This window comes from Hyperoodon ampullatus (genome assembly GCF_949752795.1).
Source record: "Hyperoodon ampullatus genome assembly, chromosome: 15".
Taxonomy (NCBI): Eukaryota; Metazoa; Chordata; class Mammalia; order Artiodactyla; family Ziphiidae; genus Hyperoodon; species Hyperoodon ampullatus.
In genome coordinates, this window is record NC_136928.1 from 10,681,761 (window position 1) to 10,700,007 (window position 18,247).

At 38.6% G+C, this 18,247-nt stretch overlaps 1 protein-coding gene across 1 annotated transcript in view; it reads right to left on the reverse strand.

The window, feature by feature from the left end:
• The window catches only part of CHMP3 (charged multivesicular body protein 3), a 62,040-nt gene extending 44,062 nt beyond the window's left edge, over nucleotides 1-17,978 (reverse strand). Inside the window, exon 1 of the mRNA XM_079720751.1 lies at nucleotides 17,872-17,978. Within this exon, the coding sequence (XP_079576877.1) occupies nucleotides 17,872-17,916 (45 nt within the window). The 5' untranslated portion in view covers nucleotides 17,917-17,978. The remainder of the gene's footprint in view (nucleotides 1-17,871) is intronic.
• Between the last annotated feature and the right edge of the window lie 269 nt (nucleotides 17,979-18,247).

Consider the following 18,247-nt stretch of genomic DNA (forward strand, 5'->3'; position numbering starts at 1 on the left):
ATGACAACTAGTTATCTCATTTCAAAATGGGGAACACGAGAACAAAGAGAAAATTTTGAAAGGCAGAGAAAAAACACACCTCACCTACAAGGGAACAAAGATAAGAATTACAAAACACTCTTTGTTATAAACTATGGAAGCAAGAAGAGAGTGGAGTGAGATAAAGGGTTGGAGAAAAAAATCACCAACCTAGAATTCTACATCCAGCAAAATTATCTTTCAAAAGAGGAGAAGTAAAGACTTTATCAGACAAACAAAAATTGAGGGAATTCATCACAGCAGATCTAGATTACCAGAAATGTTTTTTAAAAGTTCTTCAGGGAGAAGCAAAATTATACAGGTCAGAAACTGGTACATATATAAAGAAAGAATATTAGGGAAAGAATAAATGAAGACAAAATCTATTTTCTTATTCTTAACTTTTTTTTTTTTTTGGCTGTGTGGCATGGCTTGTGGGCTATTAGTTCCCCAACCAGGGATTGAACCCATGCCCCAGAAGTGAAAGCGCTGAGTCCTAACCACTGGACCGCCAGGGAATTTCCTATTCTTAAAGTAATAATAGTAACAGTATATTGGGTGAAGATAGAATATGGATAACTGAAATGAATGAGAGCAATATCATAATGGACAGAATACACTGTTAAAAGGTATCCGCATTACATGTGAAACAGTATAATAGCATTTGAAGTTAACTTAATTAAGAATGTATATTTCAAAATCTGGGACAATCACTAAAAACTTTTTAAAAACACATAATTCATATGCTAATAGATGAGATTAAATGAATCATATGAAAGGGTCAGTGAAAACCAGACGGGGAAAGCAAGAAAGCGAGAGAGAGAGAAAGAGAGAAAGAAAGAAAAAGTCAACTATACATTGCCTACAAGACTAAGGTTAAAAGTAAATATAGAGACTAACATTAAAAGGAAAAGGAAGAGGGCTTCCCTGGTGGCACAGTGGTTGAGAGTCCACCTGCCGATGCAGGGGACACGGGTTCGTGCCCCGGTCTGGGAAGATCCCACATTCTGCGGAGCGGCTGGGCTCGTGAGCCATGGCCGCTGAGCCTGCGCATCCGGAGCCTGTGCTCCACAATGAGAGGCCACAGCAGTGAGAGGCCAGCGTACCGCAAAAAAAAAAAAAAAGAAAAAAAAGTAAAAGGAAGGAGAAATATACCATGCAAACACTAATCAAAACCAAGCTCTCTCCTATCTCACACAATATATAGAAATTAACTCTACACTAGTCAAAGACCTAGATATAGGAGCTAAAACTATAAAACTCAGAAGAAAATACAGGGCTAAATCATCATAACTTTGGATTTGTATTAGAAACATCCCAAAAGCATGAGCAAAAAAAAAAAAAAAAAAGAAAGAAAATACATACATTGAACTTCATCAAAATTTAAAACTGTGCATCAAAGAATATTATCAGAAAAAATAATAAGATCACCTATAGAATGGGAGAAAATATTTGCAAATTATATACCTGATAAGGGTCTTCTAACAAAATATATAAAGAATTCGTACAACTCAATAACAAAAAGACAACCCAATTAAAAAACAGGCAAAGGACCTAGAGACACATACAGACTGAAAGTAAGGGGATGGAAAAAGATATTCCATGCAAATGGAAATCAAAAGAAAGCTGGAGTAGCAATTCTCGTATCAGACAAAACAGACTTTAAAATAAAAACTATTACAAGAGACAAAGAAGGACACTACAGGGCTTCCCTGGTGGCGCAGTGGTTGAGAGTCCGCCTGCTGATGCAGGGGACGCGGGTTCGTGCCCCGGTCCGGGAAGATCCCACATGCCGTGGAGCGGCTGGGCCCATGATCCATGGCCGCTGAGCCTGCACGTCCGGAGCCTGTGCTCCGCAACAGGAGAGGCCACAAAAGTGAGAGGCCTGCGTACCGCCAAAAAAAAAAAAAAAAAAAAAAAAAAAGAAGGACACTACATAATGATCAAGGGATCGATCCAAGAAGAGGATATAACAATTGTAAATATTTATGCACCCAACATTAGAGCACCTCAATACATAAGGAAAATACTAACAGCCATAAAAGGGGAAATTGACAGTAACACACTCATAGTAGGGGACTTCAACACCCCACTTTCACCAATGGACAGATCATCCAAAGTGAAAATAAATAAGGAAACACAAGCTTTAAATGATACATTAAACAAGATGGACTTAATTGATATTTATAGGACATTCCATCCAAAAACAACAGAATACACATTTTTCTCAAGTGCTCATGGAACATTCTCCAGGATAGATCATAGCTTGGGTCACAAATCAAGCCTTGGTAAGTTTAAGAAAATTGAAATTGTATCAAGTATCTTTTCCGACCAAAATGCTATGAGACTAGATATCAATTACAGGAAAAGATCTGTAAAAAATACAAACACATGGAGGCTAAACAATACACTACTTAATAACGAAGTGATCACTGAAGAAATCAAAGAGGAAATTAAAAAATACCTAGAAACAAATGACAATGGAGACACAACGACCCCAAACCTATGGGATGCAGCAAAAGCAGTTCTAAGAGGGAAGTTTATAGCAATACAATCCCACCTTAAGAAACAGGAAATATCTCGAGTAAACAACCTGACCCTGCACCTAAAGCAATTAGAGAAAGAAGAACAAAAAACCCCCAAAGTTGGCAGAAGGAAAGAAATCATAAAGATCAGATCAGAAATAAATGAAAAAGAAATGAAAGAAACGATAGCAAAGATCATTAAAACTAAAAGCTGGTTCTTTGAGAAGATAAACAAAATTCATAAACCATTAGCCAGACTCATCAAGAAAAAAAGGGAGAAGACTCAAATCAATAGAATTAGAAATGAAAATGGAGAAGTAACAACTGACACTGCAGAAATACAAAAGATCATGAGAGATTACTACAAGAAACTCTATGCCAATAAAATGGACAACCTGGAAGAAATGGACAAATTCTTAGAAATGCACAACCTGCCAAGACTGAATCAGGAAGAAATAGAAAATATGAACAGACCAATCACAAGCACTGAAATTGAAACTATGATTAAAAATCTTCCAAAAAACAAAAGCCCAGGACCAGAGGGCTTCACAGGCAAATTCTATCAAACATTTAGAGAAGAGCTAACACCTATCCTTCTCAAACTCTTCCAAAATATAGCAGAGGGAGGAACACTCCCAAACTCATTCTATGAGGCCACCATCACCTTGATACCAAAACCAGACAAGGATGTCACAAAGAAAGAAAACTACAGGCCAATATCACTGGTGACCACAGATGCAAAAATCCTCAACAAAATACTAGCAAACAGAATCCAACAGCACATTAAAAGGATCATACACCATGATCAAGTGGGGTTTATTCCAGGAATGCAAGGATTCTTCAATATATGCAAATCAATCAACGTGATACACCATATTAACAAATTGAAGGAGAAAAACCATATGATCATCTCAACAGATGTAGAGAAAGCTTTTGACAAAATTCAACACCCATTTATGATAAAAACTCTGCAGAAAGTAGGCATAGAGGGACCTTTCCTCAACATAATAAAGGCCATATATGACAAACCCACAGCCAACATCGTCCTTAATGGTGAAAAACTGAAACCATTTCCACTAAGATCGGGAACAAGACAAGGCTGCCCACTCTCACCACTCTTATTCAACATAGTTTTGGAAGTTTTAGCCACAGCAATCAGAGAAGAAAAGGAAATAAAAGGAATCCAAATCGGAAAAGAAGAAGTAAAGCTGTCACTGTTTGCAGATGACATGATACTATACATAGAGAATCCTAAAGATGCTACCAGAAAACTACTAGAGCTAATCAATGAATTTGGTAAAGTAGCAGGATACAAAATTAATGCAGAGAAATCTCTGGCATTCCTGTACACTAATGATGAAAAATCTGAAAGTGAAATCAAGAAAACACTCCCATTTACCATTGCAACAAAAAGAATAAAATATCTAGGAATAAACCTACCTAAGGAGACAAAAGACCTGTATGCAGAAAATTATAAGACACTGATGAAAGAAATTAAAGATGATACAAATAGATGGAGAGATATACCATGTTCCTGGATTGGAAGAATCAATATTGTGAAAATGACTCTACTACCCAAAGCAATCTACAGATTCAATGCAATCCCTATCAAACTACCACTCGCATTTTTCACAGAACTAGAACAAAAAATTTCACAATTTGTATGGAAACACAAAAGACCCCGAATAGCCAAAGCAATCTTGAGAACGAAAAACGGAGCTGGAGGAATCAGGCTCCCTGACTTCAGACTATACTACAAAGCTACAGTAATCAAGACAGTATGGTACTGGCACAAAAACAGAAAGATAGATCAATGGAACAGGATAGAAAGCCCAGAGATAAGTCCACGCACATATGGTCACCTTATCTTTGATAAAGGAGGCAGGAATGTACAGTGGAGAAAGGACAGCCTCTTCAATAAGTGGTGCTGGGAAAACTGGACAGGTACATGTAAAAGTATGAGATTAGATCACTCCCTAACACCATACACATAAATAAGCTCAAAATGGATTAAAGACCTAAATGTAAGGCCAGAAACTATCAAACTCTTAGAGGAAAACATAGGTAGAACACTCTATGACATAAATCACAGCAAGATCCTTTTGGACCCACCTCCTAGAGAAATGGAAATAAAAACAAAGATAAACAAATGGGACCTAATGAAATTTCAAAGCTTTTGCACAGCAAAGGAAACCATAAACAAGACCAAAAGACAACCCTCAGAATGGGAGAAAATATTTGCAAATGCAGCAACTGACAGAGGATTAATCTTCAAAATTTATAAGCAGCTCAATAGCAAAAAACAAACAACCCAATCCAAAAATGGGCAGAAGACCTAAGTAGACATTTCTCCAAAGAAGATATACAGACTGCCAACAAACACATGAAAGAATGCTCAACATCATTAATCATTAGAGAAATGCAAATCAAAACTACAATGAGGTATCATCTCACACCAGTCAGAATGGCCATCATCAAAAAATCTAGAAACAATAAATGCTGGAGAGGGTGTGGAGAAAAGGGAACACTCTTGCACTGCTGGTGGGAATGTGAATTGGTACAGCCACTATGGAGAACAGTATGGAGGTTCCTTAAAAAACTACAAATAGAACTACCATATGACCCAGCAATCCCACTACTGGGCATATACCCTGAGAAAACCATAATTCAAAAAGAGTCATGTACCAAAATGTTCATTGCAGCTCTATTTACAATAGCCTGGAGATGGAAACAACCTAAATGTCCATCATCCGATGAATGGATAAAGAAGATGTGGCACATATATACAATGGAATATTACTCAGCCATAAAAAGAAACGAAATTGAGCTATTTTTAATGAGGTGGATAGACCTAGAGTCTGTCATACAGAGTGAAGTAAGTCAGAAAGAGAAAGACAAATACCGTATGCTAACACATATATATGGAATTTAAGAAAAAAAAATGTCGTGAAGAACCTAGGCATAAAACAGGAATAAAGACACAGACCTACTTGAGAATAGACTTGAGGATATGGGGAGGGGGAAGGGTAAGCTGTGACAAAGCAAGAGAGAGGCATGGACATATATACACTACCAAATGTAAAATAGATAGCTAGTGGGAAGCAGCTGCATAGCACAGGGAGATCAGCTCGGTGCTTTGTGACCACCTGGAGGGGTGGGATAGGGAGGGTGGGAGGGAGGGAGACGCAAGAGGGAGGGGATATGGGAACAGATGTATATGTATAACTGATTCACTTTGTTATAAAGCAGAAACTAATACACCATTGTGAAGCAATTATACTCCAATAAAGTTGTAAAAAAAAAAAAACAGGCAAAGGGCATAAACAGACATTTCTCTGAAGGAGATATACAAATGGCCAAAAAGCACATGAAAAGATATTCAACCTCATTTGTCATTAAGGGAATGTAAATAAAAACCACAAGATACCACTTCACATAGAGCATATTGACTATAATAACAGAATTGGCTCTAATCAAAAATATAAGTGTTAGCAAGGAGAGAAATATGAACACTTGTACATTGCTGGTGGGAAGGTAAAGTGGTGAAGCCACTGTGAAAAACGGTTATGGAGTTCCTCAAAAAGGTAAATAAATTCTATTCCTAGGTATATACCCGAAAGAATTGAAAATAGGTACTCAAAAAATATTCATATGAAAATGTTCATAACAGCACTATTCACAACAGTCAAAAGGTTGAAACAACTCAAATGTCTATCACTGGATGAATGCATGAGTTGTGAGATATGCATGCAATGAAATATCATTCGGCCATAAAAAGGAAGTAAGTACTAGCTACATCATGGATGAACCTTGAAAACACTGTAGTAAATGAAAGAAGCCAGACATAAAAGGCCCATATATTGTATGATTCCACTTATAAGAAATTAGAATAGAAAACAGACTCGTAGTCACCCGATGCTGGAGGGAGATTAGAATGGGCAGTAACTGCTTAGAGAGTATGGGGTTTTATTTTAGAGTGATGAAAATGTTTTGGAACTAGATAGAGGTGGTGGTTGCATGTTATGAATGTACCAAATGGCACTGAATTGTTCAGGGTAAAATGGTTCATTTTATGTTATGTAAATTTCACATCAATGAAAATAAAGAAGTAAAGAAAGAAAAAAGAAAGAGAGGGAGTGTGGGAGAAAGAAAGGAAGGAAGAACAGGAGGGTAGCTGCATTAAGACAAAGCAGACTTCAGAACAAAAAAACTTATCAGAGCAACAGAGGCACTAAGTAAGGATTCAATAAGAAAACAAAACAATCCTTAGTGTGCACACACCTAAAAACAGAGCATCAAAATATATGAGGCAAAAACTGATAGACCTGAAAGGGGAAATGGACAAATCCATGTTATAGCTGGAAAATTCAAAACCTCCCTTGAGATAATCAACAAATGGAACAGATAGGAAATCAGTAAGGATATAGCTGACCTGAACGGAACTATCAGTCAACTTGATCTAATTAACATTTATAGAATACTCTGTCCAACAACAGAACACATAGACTTCTCAAGCTCACATGGAAACACTCCTCAAGACAGTCCACTTTCTGGGCCATAACACACACACTCTAACAAATTTTTAAAAAATAGAAATCATACAAGGTGTGTTCTGACACCACAATGGAATGAAGCTAGAAATCAGTAACAGAAAGATAGCTGGAAAATCCCCAAATTTTGGAGATTAAACAACACACATCTAAGTAACACATGGGTCAAAGAAAAAGTCTCAAGATAAATCTAAAATTATTTTGAATTAAATTAAAGTGGAAATAAATACAACTTATGAAAATGTGTAGGGTGCAGCAAAAGCATTGGGAAGTTAATTTATAGCATTAAATGCATATATTAGGAGAGAGCTAAACATCAATAATCTAAGATTCCACCTTAGGAAACTAAAGAAAGAAGAGCAATTTAAGCATCAAGCAAGCAGAAGAAAAGAAACAATAAAAATTACAGAATCAATGAAATTGAAAAGAGGAAAGTACAATAATAGAAAATCAATGAAACCAAAATCTGGCTCTTTAAACAGATCAATAAAATAGATAAACCTTTAGCCAGGCGAACAGAGAAAAAAAGAGAGAAGACAAGTTTACCAATATCAGAAATGCAAAAGGGGTCATCACTATTGATTCCATGGAGAATAAAAAGACAATAAAGGAATATTATGAACAATTCTATGCTCACAAAGTTGGTAAATTAGATGAAAGGGACCGATTACTTGAAAGCCTACTAAAACTCACACAAGGAGATGTAGATTATCTGAATAGGCCTATTATTATTAAAGCAATTGAATCGGTAGTTAATAACTTCCCAACAAAGAAAGTATCAGGCCCAGATGGTTTCACTGGTGAATTCTACCAAAGATTTAAGGAAGTAATGATAACAATTCTCTACAAAATCTTCAAGAAAATATAAGAGTGAATATTTCTTAACTCATTCTATGAGGCCAGCATTATCCTAATATCAAAACCAGATAAAGACATTACAAGAAAGGAAAACTACAGACCAGTATCTCTCACGAATGCAAAAATTCTCAACAAAACGTTAGCAAATTGAATGTAAAATTACATTAAAAGAATTATAAACCACAATCAAGTGTGATTTATTCCAGGTATGCAAGGCTGGTTCAACATTCAAAAATCAGTCACCATAATCCACCACACATCAATAGGCTAAATAAGAAAAATCATATGAATTGACACAGGAAAACCATTCTCCTATACTCACAACAAAAACTTTCCACAAACCTGAATAAAAGGAAGATTCCTCAATGTAATTTAAAAAAAACCCTGCAACCCCACCCTCACCCCAAACTATAGCTAACATCATAATTAATGGCAAGAAATTAGAAGCTTTCCCCCTAAGATAAGGAACAAGGCAAGGATATCATCTCTCTCTACTCCTATTCAACAGTGTAATGAAGTCCTAGCTAGTACAATAAGAAAAGAAAAGGTACACAAATTTGGGACAAAACAATTAAACTGATGTGTGTGTGTGTGTGTGTGTATATATATATTTGTTTATATTTATATTTATATTTATATTTATATTTATAAATATTTGTTGTTGATTCTTTGGAATGGATATTAAAAAATCTCCAAGAACTCCAAGAATTAACAAGCAAATATAGCAAGGTCATAGGACAGAAGAGTAATATACAAAAGTTAACTGCTTTCCAATATACCAGTAATAAACAACAGGAATCCGAAATTTAAAAAACATTTACCATAGCACCAAACAAAACAATAAAACACTTGGGTAAAAATCTAACAATACGTATAGAATGTACATGTAGAAAACTACAAAACGTTAATGAAAGAAATCACAGACATATAAATAAATGGAGAGATATTCCATGTTCATGGATTGTAAGACTAAACACTAATATATCAGTTCTTCCCAACTTCATTTGTAGATTCAATGCAATCCCAATCAAAATCACCAGAATCTATTCTGTAGATATCAACAAACTGATTTTAAAGTTTATATGGAAAGACAAAAATGCCCTGGAGTAGCCAAGACAACTGTGAAGAAAAACAATGCTGGAGGATTCTCCATTACCCAACTTTAAGACTTAATATAAAGCTACAGTATTCAAGAGAGAGTAGTTGGCCAAAGAACAGACACATAGATCAACAGACCAGAATAATTAGACCCACACAAATATGCTCAACTGATGATATAACAAATAGATATTTTTTCTCACAATTGAAGGAAACTAGTTTTTAAATGCCCTAAATTCAAATCTTCCCAATAATGCTGATTAAGCTCAATCTCCATTTTATTAACGTCCAAAATGCTAAATTCTACTTTCTGTTTATACTTGGTGAATTATATCTATGATTAGAACCCTGAGGCATGAACTGGAGCAATTTAATCACTACATAAAAGGTGGCAACTAGCCGATAGAACAATTTCACACAACCACCAGAAAATCTTGCTTTCCCCAAATGTTAGCAATAGTCAGAAAAATAAAGAACATAGTTTCTGAACTTGGTCTTCATGTCTCAGCTTAAGTGTTACTTTGGGAGGCCTTCTGTGACCCCTGGGATAAGTTAAACCCACTTGCAGTATAATTAGGCAGAACCCTATACCTCCTCTCTTTTGTAAACATTACATTAATTATATTAAACTAACATAATTATATATAACTAATATACTGATATTAATGTGTATACACATTATAGACTGTATGGCTCCAGCAGGTCAAAGACCTTTTCTTATTCACTAACCCCTTGTGCCCCTGGCACAAAGCAAATGCTCAATAGTTATCTGTTGAATTTAACTGCATAAAATATGTGTTGTGAAGAAGAGGCATAAAATTTCAGTCATCAGAAACACCAAAAGTCTATGTTTTTAAATGTCAAAGAGAAAAAGGTTCATAAAACTGGTCAAAATTTTTTCTTTAACTTACAAAATCAAAAGGGATTTTGTGAAAGAAAAAATTGCTAAGAGAAACGGGAATAACCCAAATTATCCAGCCATGACCCAGATCAGTAGTTCTCAACCTCACTCCACACAGAAGTTACCTGGGACATTTAAACAATACCAATTTAATTGGGCTAGTAATAGAGCCCAAATGATAGGTAGTACTTATAATTTCTTCAGGTGAATCTAATGTTCTGTTATGGTAAAATACAGTCCAGTACAAAAAGCTCAAGAAACTGTCTCAAACAAGTCTCGCAACTGGAAAGATCACTACAATAAACAAAATGAAAACTGATAAAATGGAAAATTAACAAACCTTTATTTAGTACCAATAGGGTTTTAGTAATAAACAAAAAGCATTTATAATTCATAAGTTAAGCAGAACATAAGGAGTACAGTATAAAGAAAATTCAAACTGTAAATCAGACAGTATGATGTGAAAACCATAAGAACTCTACAGAGAATTTCACACTATCAAGATATATACTTTATTCAAATTCATTCATAGAGTCTACTACATGTCAAGCCAACAAGGCACAGGAAACAAAAACAAATAAAAGTGTGTTTTCTATAAACAGTGTGGAAACAAATGGTAAGCCAAATGGAAAACAAAATGATTGAATCCCTGTTCTCATCGTTCATTGAAATTAATTAAGTGGATTGAAGACTTAAATACAGAATGCAAAACTATGTTACTTTAAGAAGACAGTATAGGAGAATACCTTTATGATTTCAGATTAGGAAAGGATTTCTTCCTTTTTTTTTAGGAAAGGAGTTCTTTTAAAAGACACAAAAATCAATAAGCATAAAGGAACAGACTGATATTCTTATCTATGCTGAAATTAAGAATTTTTACTCATCATAAGATACCATTTAAAGGAAGGGAAAAGTTCAGAAAATTGGAGAAGCTATTTGTAACCACATAAACGGGAACAAAAGCATTTATAAAGCCTTGGTATCCAGAATATATAAAGACCTGTATCCAGGATACATAAATATTTCCTAAGCATCAATGTCTTTTTTTTTTTGAATTCTGAACTTTGTATGTGAAAACCCACATGATGAACGTGTCTCTGCATGATGTTATCTTCTTCCAGAGAAGACCTAATTTGCTTCAGGCAAACATCTAGCCTAAGAACACTGACAACTGGTTATTAATTAAGCTTAATAAATCCAATCAGGGATAGGGATGATCTGACACTGGACATCAGTCTTTGTAAAGGCGGTTTATTTCCAGCTCACTGTTACCACTAAGGTGTATCCTTTCAGAGTTCTAACCAAAAGCCTTGGGGACTTAAATGAGTCCCTCATCCTTGGTGTGCCCTGAACTCCAATTTTTGAACCCCCTAACCACAGGATGTCAAAATCTCTCCTCAAATTCTCAGTTTCTCAACACTGCATGAGGAATTAGAGGATCTCTTTAGGGAGAAAAACTGGTCCCAAATGACTGGGCTCATGTAATTGAGCTTCCCACTTCTCTCAGATCTTGATTTTGCAAATTCTTCACTACCTTGGTAGTTTTCAGTAATTTCAAATAGTTATACTTTTAATCTAGCTCTTCTAGTTATTTTCAGCAGGAGGATTGGCTCAAAAAACCTAGTCTCTAATTACCTTCATGATTTTTTAAAGAATATATTTCTTTCTTCTAATTAAAAGGCCTAGAAGCAAGAACACTCCAGTAGTAATAAGCACGACGAGCACCTAAATTTTGGTTTCTAAACACCATTCCCACTAAAAGAAACTTGTACTCCTTGGAGAAACGGTTGATTCCACGTATCAGGGTGGGATATACAAATCACACTGCTATAGACAGAATGTTTGTATCCTCCCAATTCTGATGCTGAAATAGTCCTCAATGTGATGGTATCTGGAGGTGGGGCCTTTGGGAAGTGATTAGGTCATGAGGGCAGAGCCCTCATGAAATGAGTTTAGTGCCTTATAATAGAGACTCCAGAAAGCTTGATCCCCCTTTCTGCCCACGTGAGGGCACAGTGAAAAAATGGTCATCTACGAACTAGGAATCAGGTCGTCATCAGACACTGAATCTGCGGGTTCCATGATCTTGGACTTCTCAGCCTCCAGTACTGTGAGAAATAAATTTCTACTGTGTATAAGCTACCCAGTCTGTGGCATTTTGTTATAACAGCCCAAATAGACTAAAACAGATATATAGTTAAAAGTAAATTCCCCTCCCACTTTTGACCCTCAGCTACCTAGCTCCTCTCCCTGAAGGTGATGTCTGTAAACTAGGACTTTGGGTATCCTTCAAGATTTAAAACATACATAAAACTAGAAATTAGCCAAAAGCAACAAATATAAGTGAACTTAGGTCAAAAATTGCCTACTCTGATCACTGTCAGATGGATATAGAGAAGATGGTCAATTAGGGTATCTTCAAATGTGTAAGCATTTTCTCTCACCATTTCTACTTCATGAAACAAATATTTGATAGACACCTTACTCTTATCAAGGGAGTTCAACACTATGCTGAAAAGTAGATGATAAGAAAAACGCGATCCTTGCTCTTAAGAAGCTTACGATTTTGCTGAGGACACGAAGTAAAAAAGAAAGTATTCTTCCTGGATAACACTTTTTCTAATGTCTTCCCTGATCCCCTGAATTCTGTCTAAAACCACGCTCTGTGGTTCCTTCCTCTCCATCACCATCCTGTCAAAAATCTGCTCTCTTCCTGAACTCTCTCAATTTCAGATCATGATACCAACACTGAGTGGGATGATGGATTTGATGGCGGTGAGGTTAAACAGAAACCTAAGAATCATCTTTGCACTTTCATCCCACATCCAGCAGATAAGCAAATTCTGACTAAATACTTCTAAAACTTGGTATCCAGAATATATAAATGTATATATATATATATCCTATATATATACATATATATCCTATATATATTTAGGATATATATATATTATATATATTTAGGATATATATATATTAGGATATATATCTATATATATATCCTAATATTTCTAAATATTTATATATTTATATCCTAAATATTTATCCTAAATATATATCCTAAATATTTCTAAAACTCCTCCTATCCTTTCCAACCCCACTTTTGCTCTCAGTTAAGACCGGCATCATCTCTCATCTGGGCCACTTAATTGCTCCATACCGAAGCCTCCTCCCTCCAATTCTTGCTCCAGACCACTATTCTGAATGCTCCCCGTCCTTCGCAGGCATGACACATAGGCCCTCATTAATCTGCCCTCTACCTGCCTCTCCAATTTAACACCTCACCACTGCCATCACTCCTCCTGCATCCCACTCACATATAACCTTATTGCATCCTTCAACCATTCTAAACTTTTGTCTGGTTCCTCCAACCTCCATTCCACACTGCTATACCTTGCATCTGCAGTTTATTTTGCTTGGAATGCCTCTTCTTTCCCAGTCCTATACCAACCCATCCACCTGGCTAATGCCTCTTGTGACAAGACCCAGATAACCTCCCTGACCAGGTCCTCTTCCCTACTCTGAACAGTAAGTTACTCCCCCCACACACTGTGACATCATAGATCTTGTACATACTTATATTATTGCTCTTATTTACCCTAAAATATAAGCATTTGTTCACATGTCAGCCTCCCCCAAAACTTGGTATTCTTTGAAGTTGTCCTCCAGTGTCTTATTTTTGCAAACCTGATGTCAACCCAATATACACTAAAATATCTCAATAAACGTTTGTTGTATGAACTAAGTGAATGAAGCCTTCTCTTTTCCTCCATCTCCCTTTCTCATTTTCTTCCCCCTTCGGAGAGCAGCCCACAACCATGTGTCATGACTCAGTCTATGGATATAAGTTACTTACATGATTTCAGAATTCTGATGCCATAAAAGGTGACTACATGTTCTACCCAAAGGCTAAATTAGCAAAGTCCCTAAGTAAGGACAGCACAATTTTCCAGCAGAACCTCGGGTCCAAGAGAAGAATCTCTTTCAAGCATAATCTCATGTCCTCTTGATTCCCATCCTAAGACAGTCTCAGTTTCTAAATGGATTACGAGGCTCATCCTCAGCAGGCCCAATCCAGTCTTTAGTTGGACACTTTAAGATAGAACAAGTTTCACCACTAAGATGTCTCCATCAAAGTATCTGAGATAGCTGGGGGCAAAGACTTTAGTCTGTAAAGCCCCTTATACAGCTAATGTTTCCCTGGAATATCCCTTGAAACACTGCTCATCTTAAAACTACTTGACTTGAAACCTTACTTAATCTTATTCTGATACTCATTCATCACTCAATATTTATTTAGCACCTACTCTGTGCTGCATTCTTTACCAAAGTTCTGGGGTCATCACCCATAACATAAATATGTATATGTGACATGACCTGACCTGACTTGTCACCATGGCCTAAATGACAATGATGATGGTGTGGCATGGCTGCACCTGGCCCCTGCTTATTCTGTGCTGGGACCTCATCTTCCAGTCCTCAGTGGAAGGCATACTATAAATTCATCCTAATTCAAGAGTTGCCCAGCTGACTCTACAGCATTTAGTCGGTTCTCTTTTTCCTCTAACTCCTCTCTCTGCCAACATTATCTTGGATTTTGGTTTGTTTTTTAAGTTTCCATTATTCAGCTTCTTTTATGAAGTTGAATTTTTAATTTTTCTCCTTCTCCCTCTCAAAAAAATGCCAAACTAAAACTAAAATGTCAGACATTATTTGTCTTCTTATTCATATATTGGTTCTTGATACTTTACCTGTGCTTCCACAGCTCTACGGAGAAAAAAGTATTTCTAATTCCTGCTTTATTGGCACTTTCTGGAATTACAAATTCAATGCTAAATAATTGTGGCAGGTGACAAAACCATCTCCTCATAAATCACAAGGTATAAAGAGCTTGGTAGAAGCTGAATGTAAAGCAAACAGAGACACTCTTCTGACAAATTAGAACAAGGTGTAATTAGAACTCAAAGGATAGCTTGGAGTACTGTCAGGAAGAGGAACTTGAAGAAAATCTTGGGCAGGGTATCTCCAGTACCAGTTAAAGTAAATAATCTAACACTAAAATTCCTACTAAAGGGTCAATAACCTGGATTTCCCAGGTGGTCCAGTGGCTAAGACTCCACGCTCCCAATGCAGGGGGCCTGGGTTCGATCCTTGGTCAGGGAACTAGATCCCACATGCATGCCACAACAAAGATCCCTCGTGCTGCAGCCAGGACCCGGCACAACCAAATAAATAAATAAATATTTTTTTAAAAAAAGGAGAGAGTCAAGAAACAATTCACAGGCAGGAGGCATGTGGAAAATATGACAGTGGAGGGCTAAATCATTTTTTTTAAATGTACAGCTTCACTCTAACATGTTTAAAAATTAATTAATTAATTAATTTTGGTTGCATTGGGTCTTCGTTGCTGCGCACGGGTTTTCTCTAGTTGCATCAAGCAGGGGCTACTCTTCACTGCAGTGCACGGGCTTCTCATCGTGGTGGCTTCTCTTGTTGCAGAACATAGGCTCTAGGCGCAAGGGCCTCAGTAGTTGTGGCACGTGGGCTCTGTAGTTGTGGCTCGCAGTTCTAAAGCACAGGCTCAGTAGTTGTGGTGCACAGGCTTAGCTGCTCCACAGCATGTGGGATCTCCAGGACCAGGGCTCAAACCTGTGTCCCCTGCATTGGCAGGCAGATTCTTAACCACTGCGCCACCAGGGAAGTCCACCAAATCATTTCTAATCACACAAGTCTGGGAGTGATCACTCCAACCTCTGAACTCCTGTAACTATATATGTGATACCCAATCCAGACTTGTTCTTGAAATGCATATCTTACTTGCTAGACGATACGTTCTGTGGCTGTTTATTTCATCTTTATAATATCCCTCTGGCAGGCACATTTAAAAAAACAATCTCGTGCATCAACCCTGTGATTTTCACGTTTTAACTTACTTTCACAGGTAGGCTACCCTATTGGAAGAGTATAAAATCTTCGAGCTCTTAGCAATTACATTTATCATTTAAAAGCAGTCTCAGTGCTATTCAAGTAATACATATACTAGAGAACAGATTAAAAAGTAATGAGACTGTTTTCCCATAATCTTCTCATTTTATGAATGGGAAACCTAAGACCAAACACTGAAGGTAATAATCCTTCCTAACGTCAAAAATACACTTCTACAATAACAAGCACCTCAGAATATATACATGCCACAAAATGTGCATCTATATAATGCTATACAGTTTGAAAAGTAATGTCACATACTCTTACCTCATTTAAGCTCCACAATTTTAATTTTATCAGGGAGTAAAACTGCGTAAGTTGCCTGAGGGAACTAATAATTATTGAGTGCCTACTGTTCTACTACCCATCATTAACAAATACGATCAACATCCACACATATTTTACGTGCCAACAACCTCATGATGCACAACATTTTTTTTTTTTTTTTCTTTTGCGGTACGTGGGCCTCTCACTGTTGTGGCCTCTCCCGTTGCGGAGCACAGGCTCCGGACGCGCAGGCTCAGCGGCCATGGCTCACGGGCCCAGCCGCTCCGCAGCATGTGGGATCTTCCCGGACCGGGGCACGAACCCATGTCCCCTGCATCGGCAGGCGGACTCTCAACCACTGCGCCACCAGGGAAGCCCACGACATTGGTTTTTAAAACAGGTCTGCTAGAGCTGAACAGGTGAGACTATTTATTAAATGAAAGATTTTAGGTTTGTTTCCCATTATGTGTAAGTCTGTACTGGGTGCTGTAATTCTTCTCAAACTTTAATGTGCATACGTATCACTGGAGATCTTGTCAGAATTCAAATTATGATTCAGTAGGTCTCGGGTAGGGCTCAAGATTTCTAACAAGGTGCCAGGTGATGCCGATATGGTTGGTCTGCATTTTGAAAGCAAGGTTGGACTTCTGTGGTGGCACAGTGGTTAAGAATCTGCCTGCCAATGACAGCAAGGTTGTAGTATATATAATTTACCCTGGGAGTTCCCTGATAGCCTAGCGGTTAGGATTCCGGGCTTTCACTGCCAAGGCCAGGGTTTGATCCCTGGTCGGGAACTGAGATCCCATGAGCAGCCTGGGGCGGCCCAAAACAAAAACACAAATTTACCCTAACTAGCACTACTAGCTAAAACTTAACGTCCTTTCATCTTCAATGACTCTTAAGTGATACTATTATCATTCCTACTTGACACCCAAGACAAAGGCTCAGAGAAATTAACTTTGCCTACATCACAAAGCTGATGTGTGCGGAACCAGATTACAAACTTAGGCACACGGACTCCACAGGGCACTCAACCGCTCCACAGTATCCCGACGTGATCGCAGTTGACAGGCAGATTCAGAAGTCTAAGCCAGACGCAGAGTTGTTATCTCCTGTACCACTCTTCCGAGTGGGGACCCTGCTATAATTGTGCGTCTGGTGTCAACAGAACGTTGGAGGGCAGGGGAAAGAGATCCAGAGCCTCCCTCTCAATACGGCGCAGTGGGTGGGGAACGGGCGGCACCGTCCCGCGGCGGGGACGGGGTCCTCGGGGTACCACGCTCGGAACCGGGGTACGCCAGTTGTCCGCGGGGGGGAGTGAGGGGGCGGGGCTGCGCCAGGGAAAGGTTCCGGGCGGGACGTACCAACGCGCGCCGGGGAAAGGGTTCCATAGGCGAGGCCGACGCTGCTGCCTCCGCGCCCGGAGCCGAGGCCGAGGAAGTCTTAACCCGGCCCTCGGCTCCCTTGTGGAGTGGAATACCAGGGTTCTCTTTCGCTACAGCCGTTTCCTAAGAGACTTCCTCCGGCCCCTCAGTCGAGTGGGAGGCCCCGGAAATGGGGGCCGAGCGGCACCTGGCCAGCCGCTGGGGGGAGACCGTCCAGTCGTTTACCAACTCTATCACACCCCACGCAAACCCACCCACTCCGGTGCCGCCGCCATAGCCCTTACCAGCTCTTTGGGCGGCTTCTCTGGGGTTTTTCCAAACAGCCCCATGGCGAACTGAACTCGCCTCACCCCTCCCGGCTTTCCGTTCCCTGCACCCAGGCAGGTCACGGGCAGCCGCCTGGGCGGGGCCGCTGAGAGGCGAGGAGTCGGGGCGCCAGGGGCAGGGAGCGGCCGCGGGGAGCCTTGGTGCGCATGCGCCGAAAACATGCGCAGACTTGGGTCGGCGGAGTTTTGTTAGAAAGATTGAGGCGATTGCGCACTTTCTGGGAGGGGACTTGTGGGCCCAGGTGTGTTCTCTTGAGGCGTAGAGGCGGTTCCTCTGAAAGTTGCGAGTTTATTGACTACACCTGGTGATTACAGCTGTGCCTGCTCACCTAAA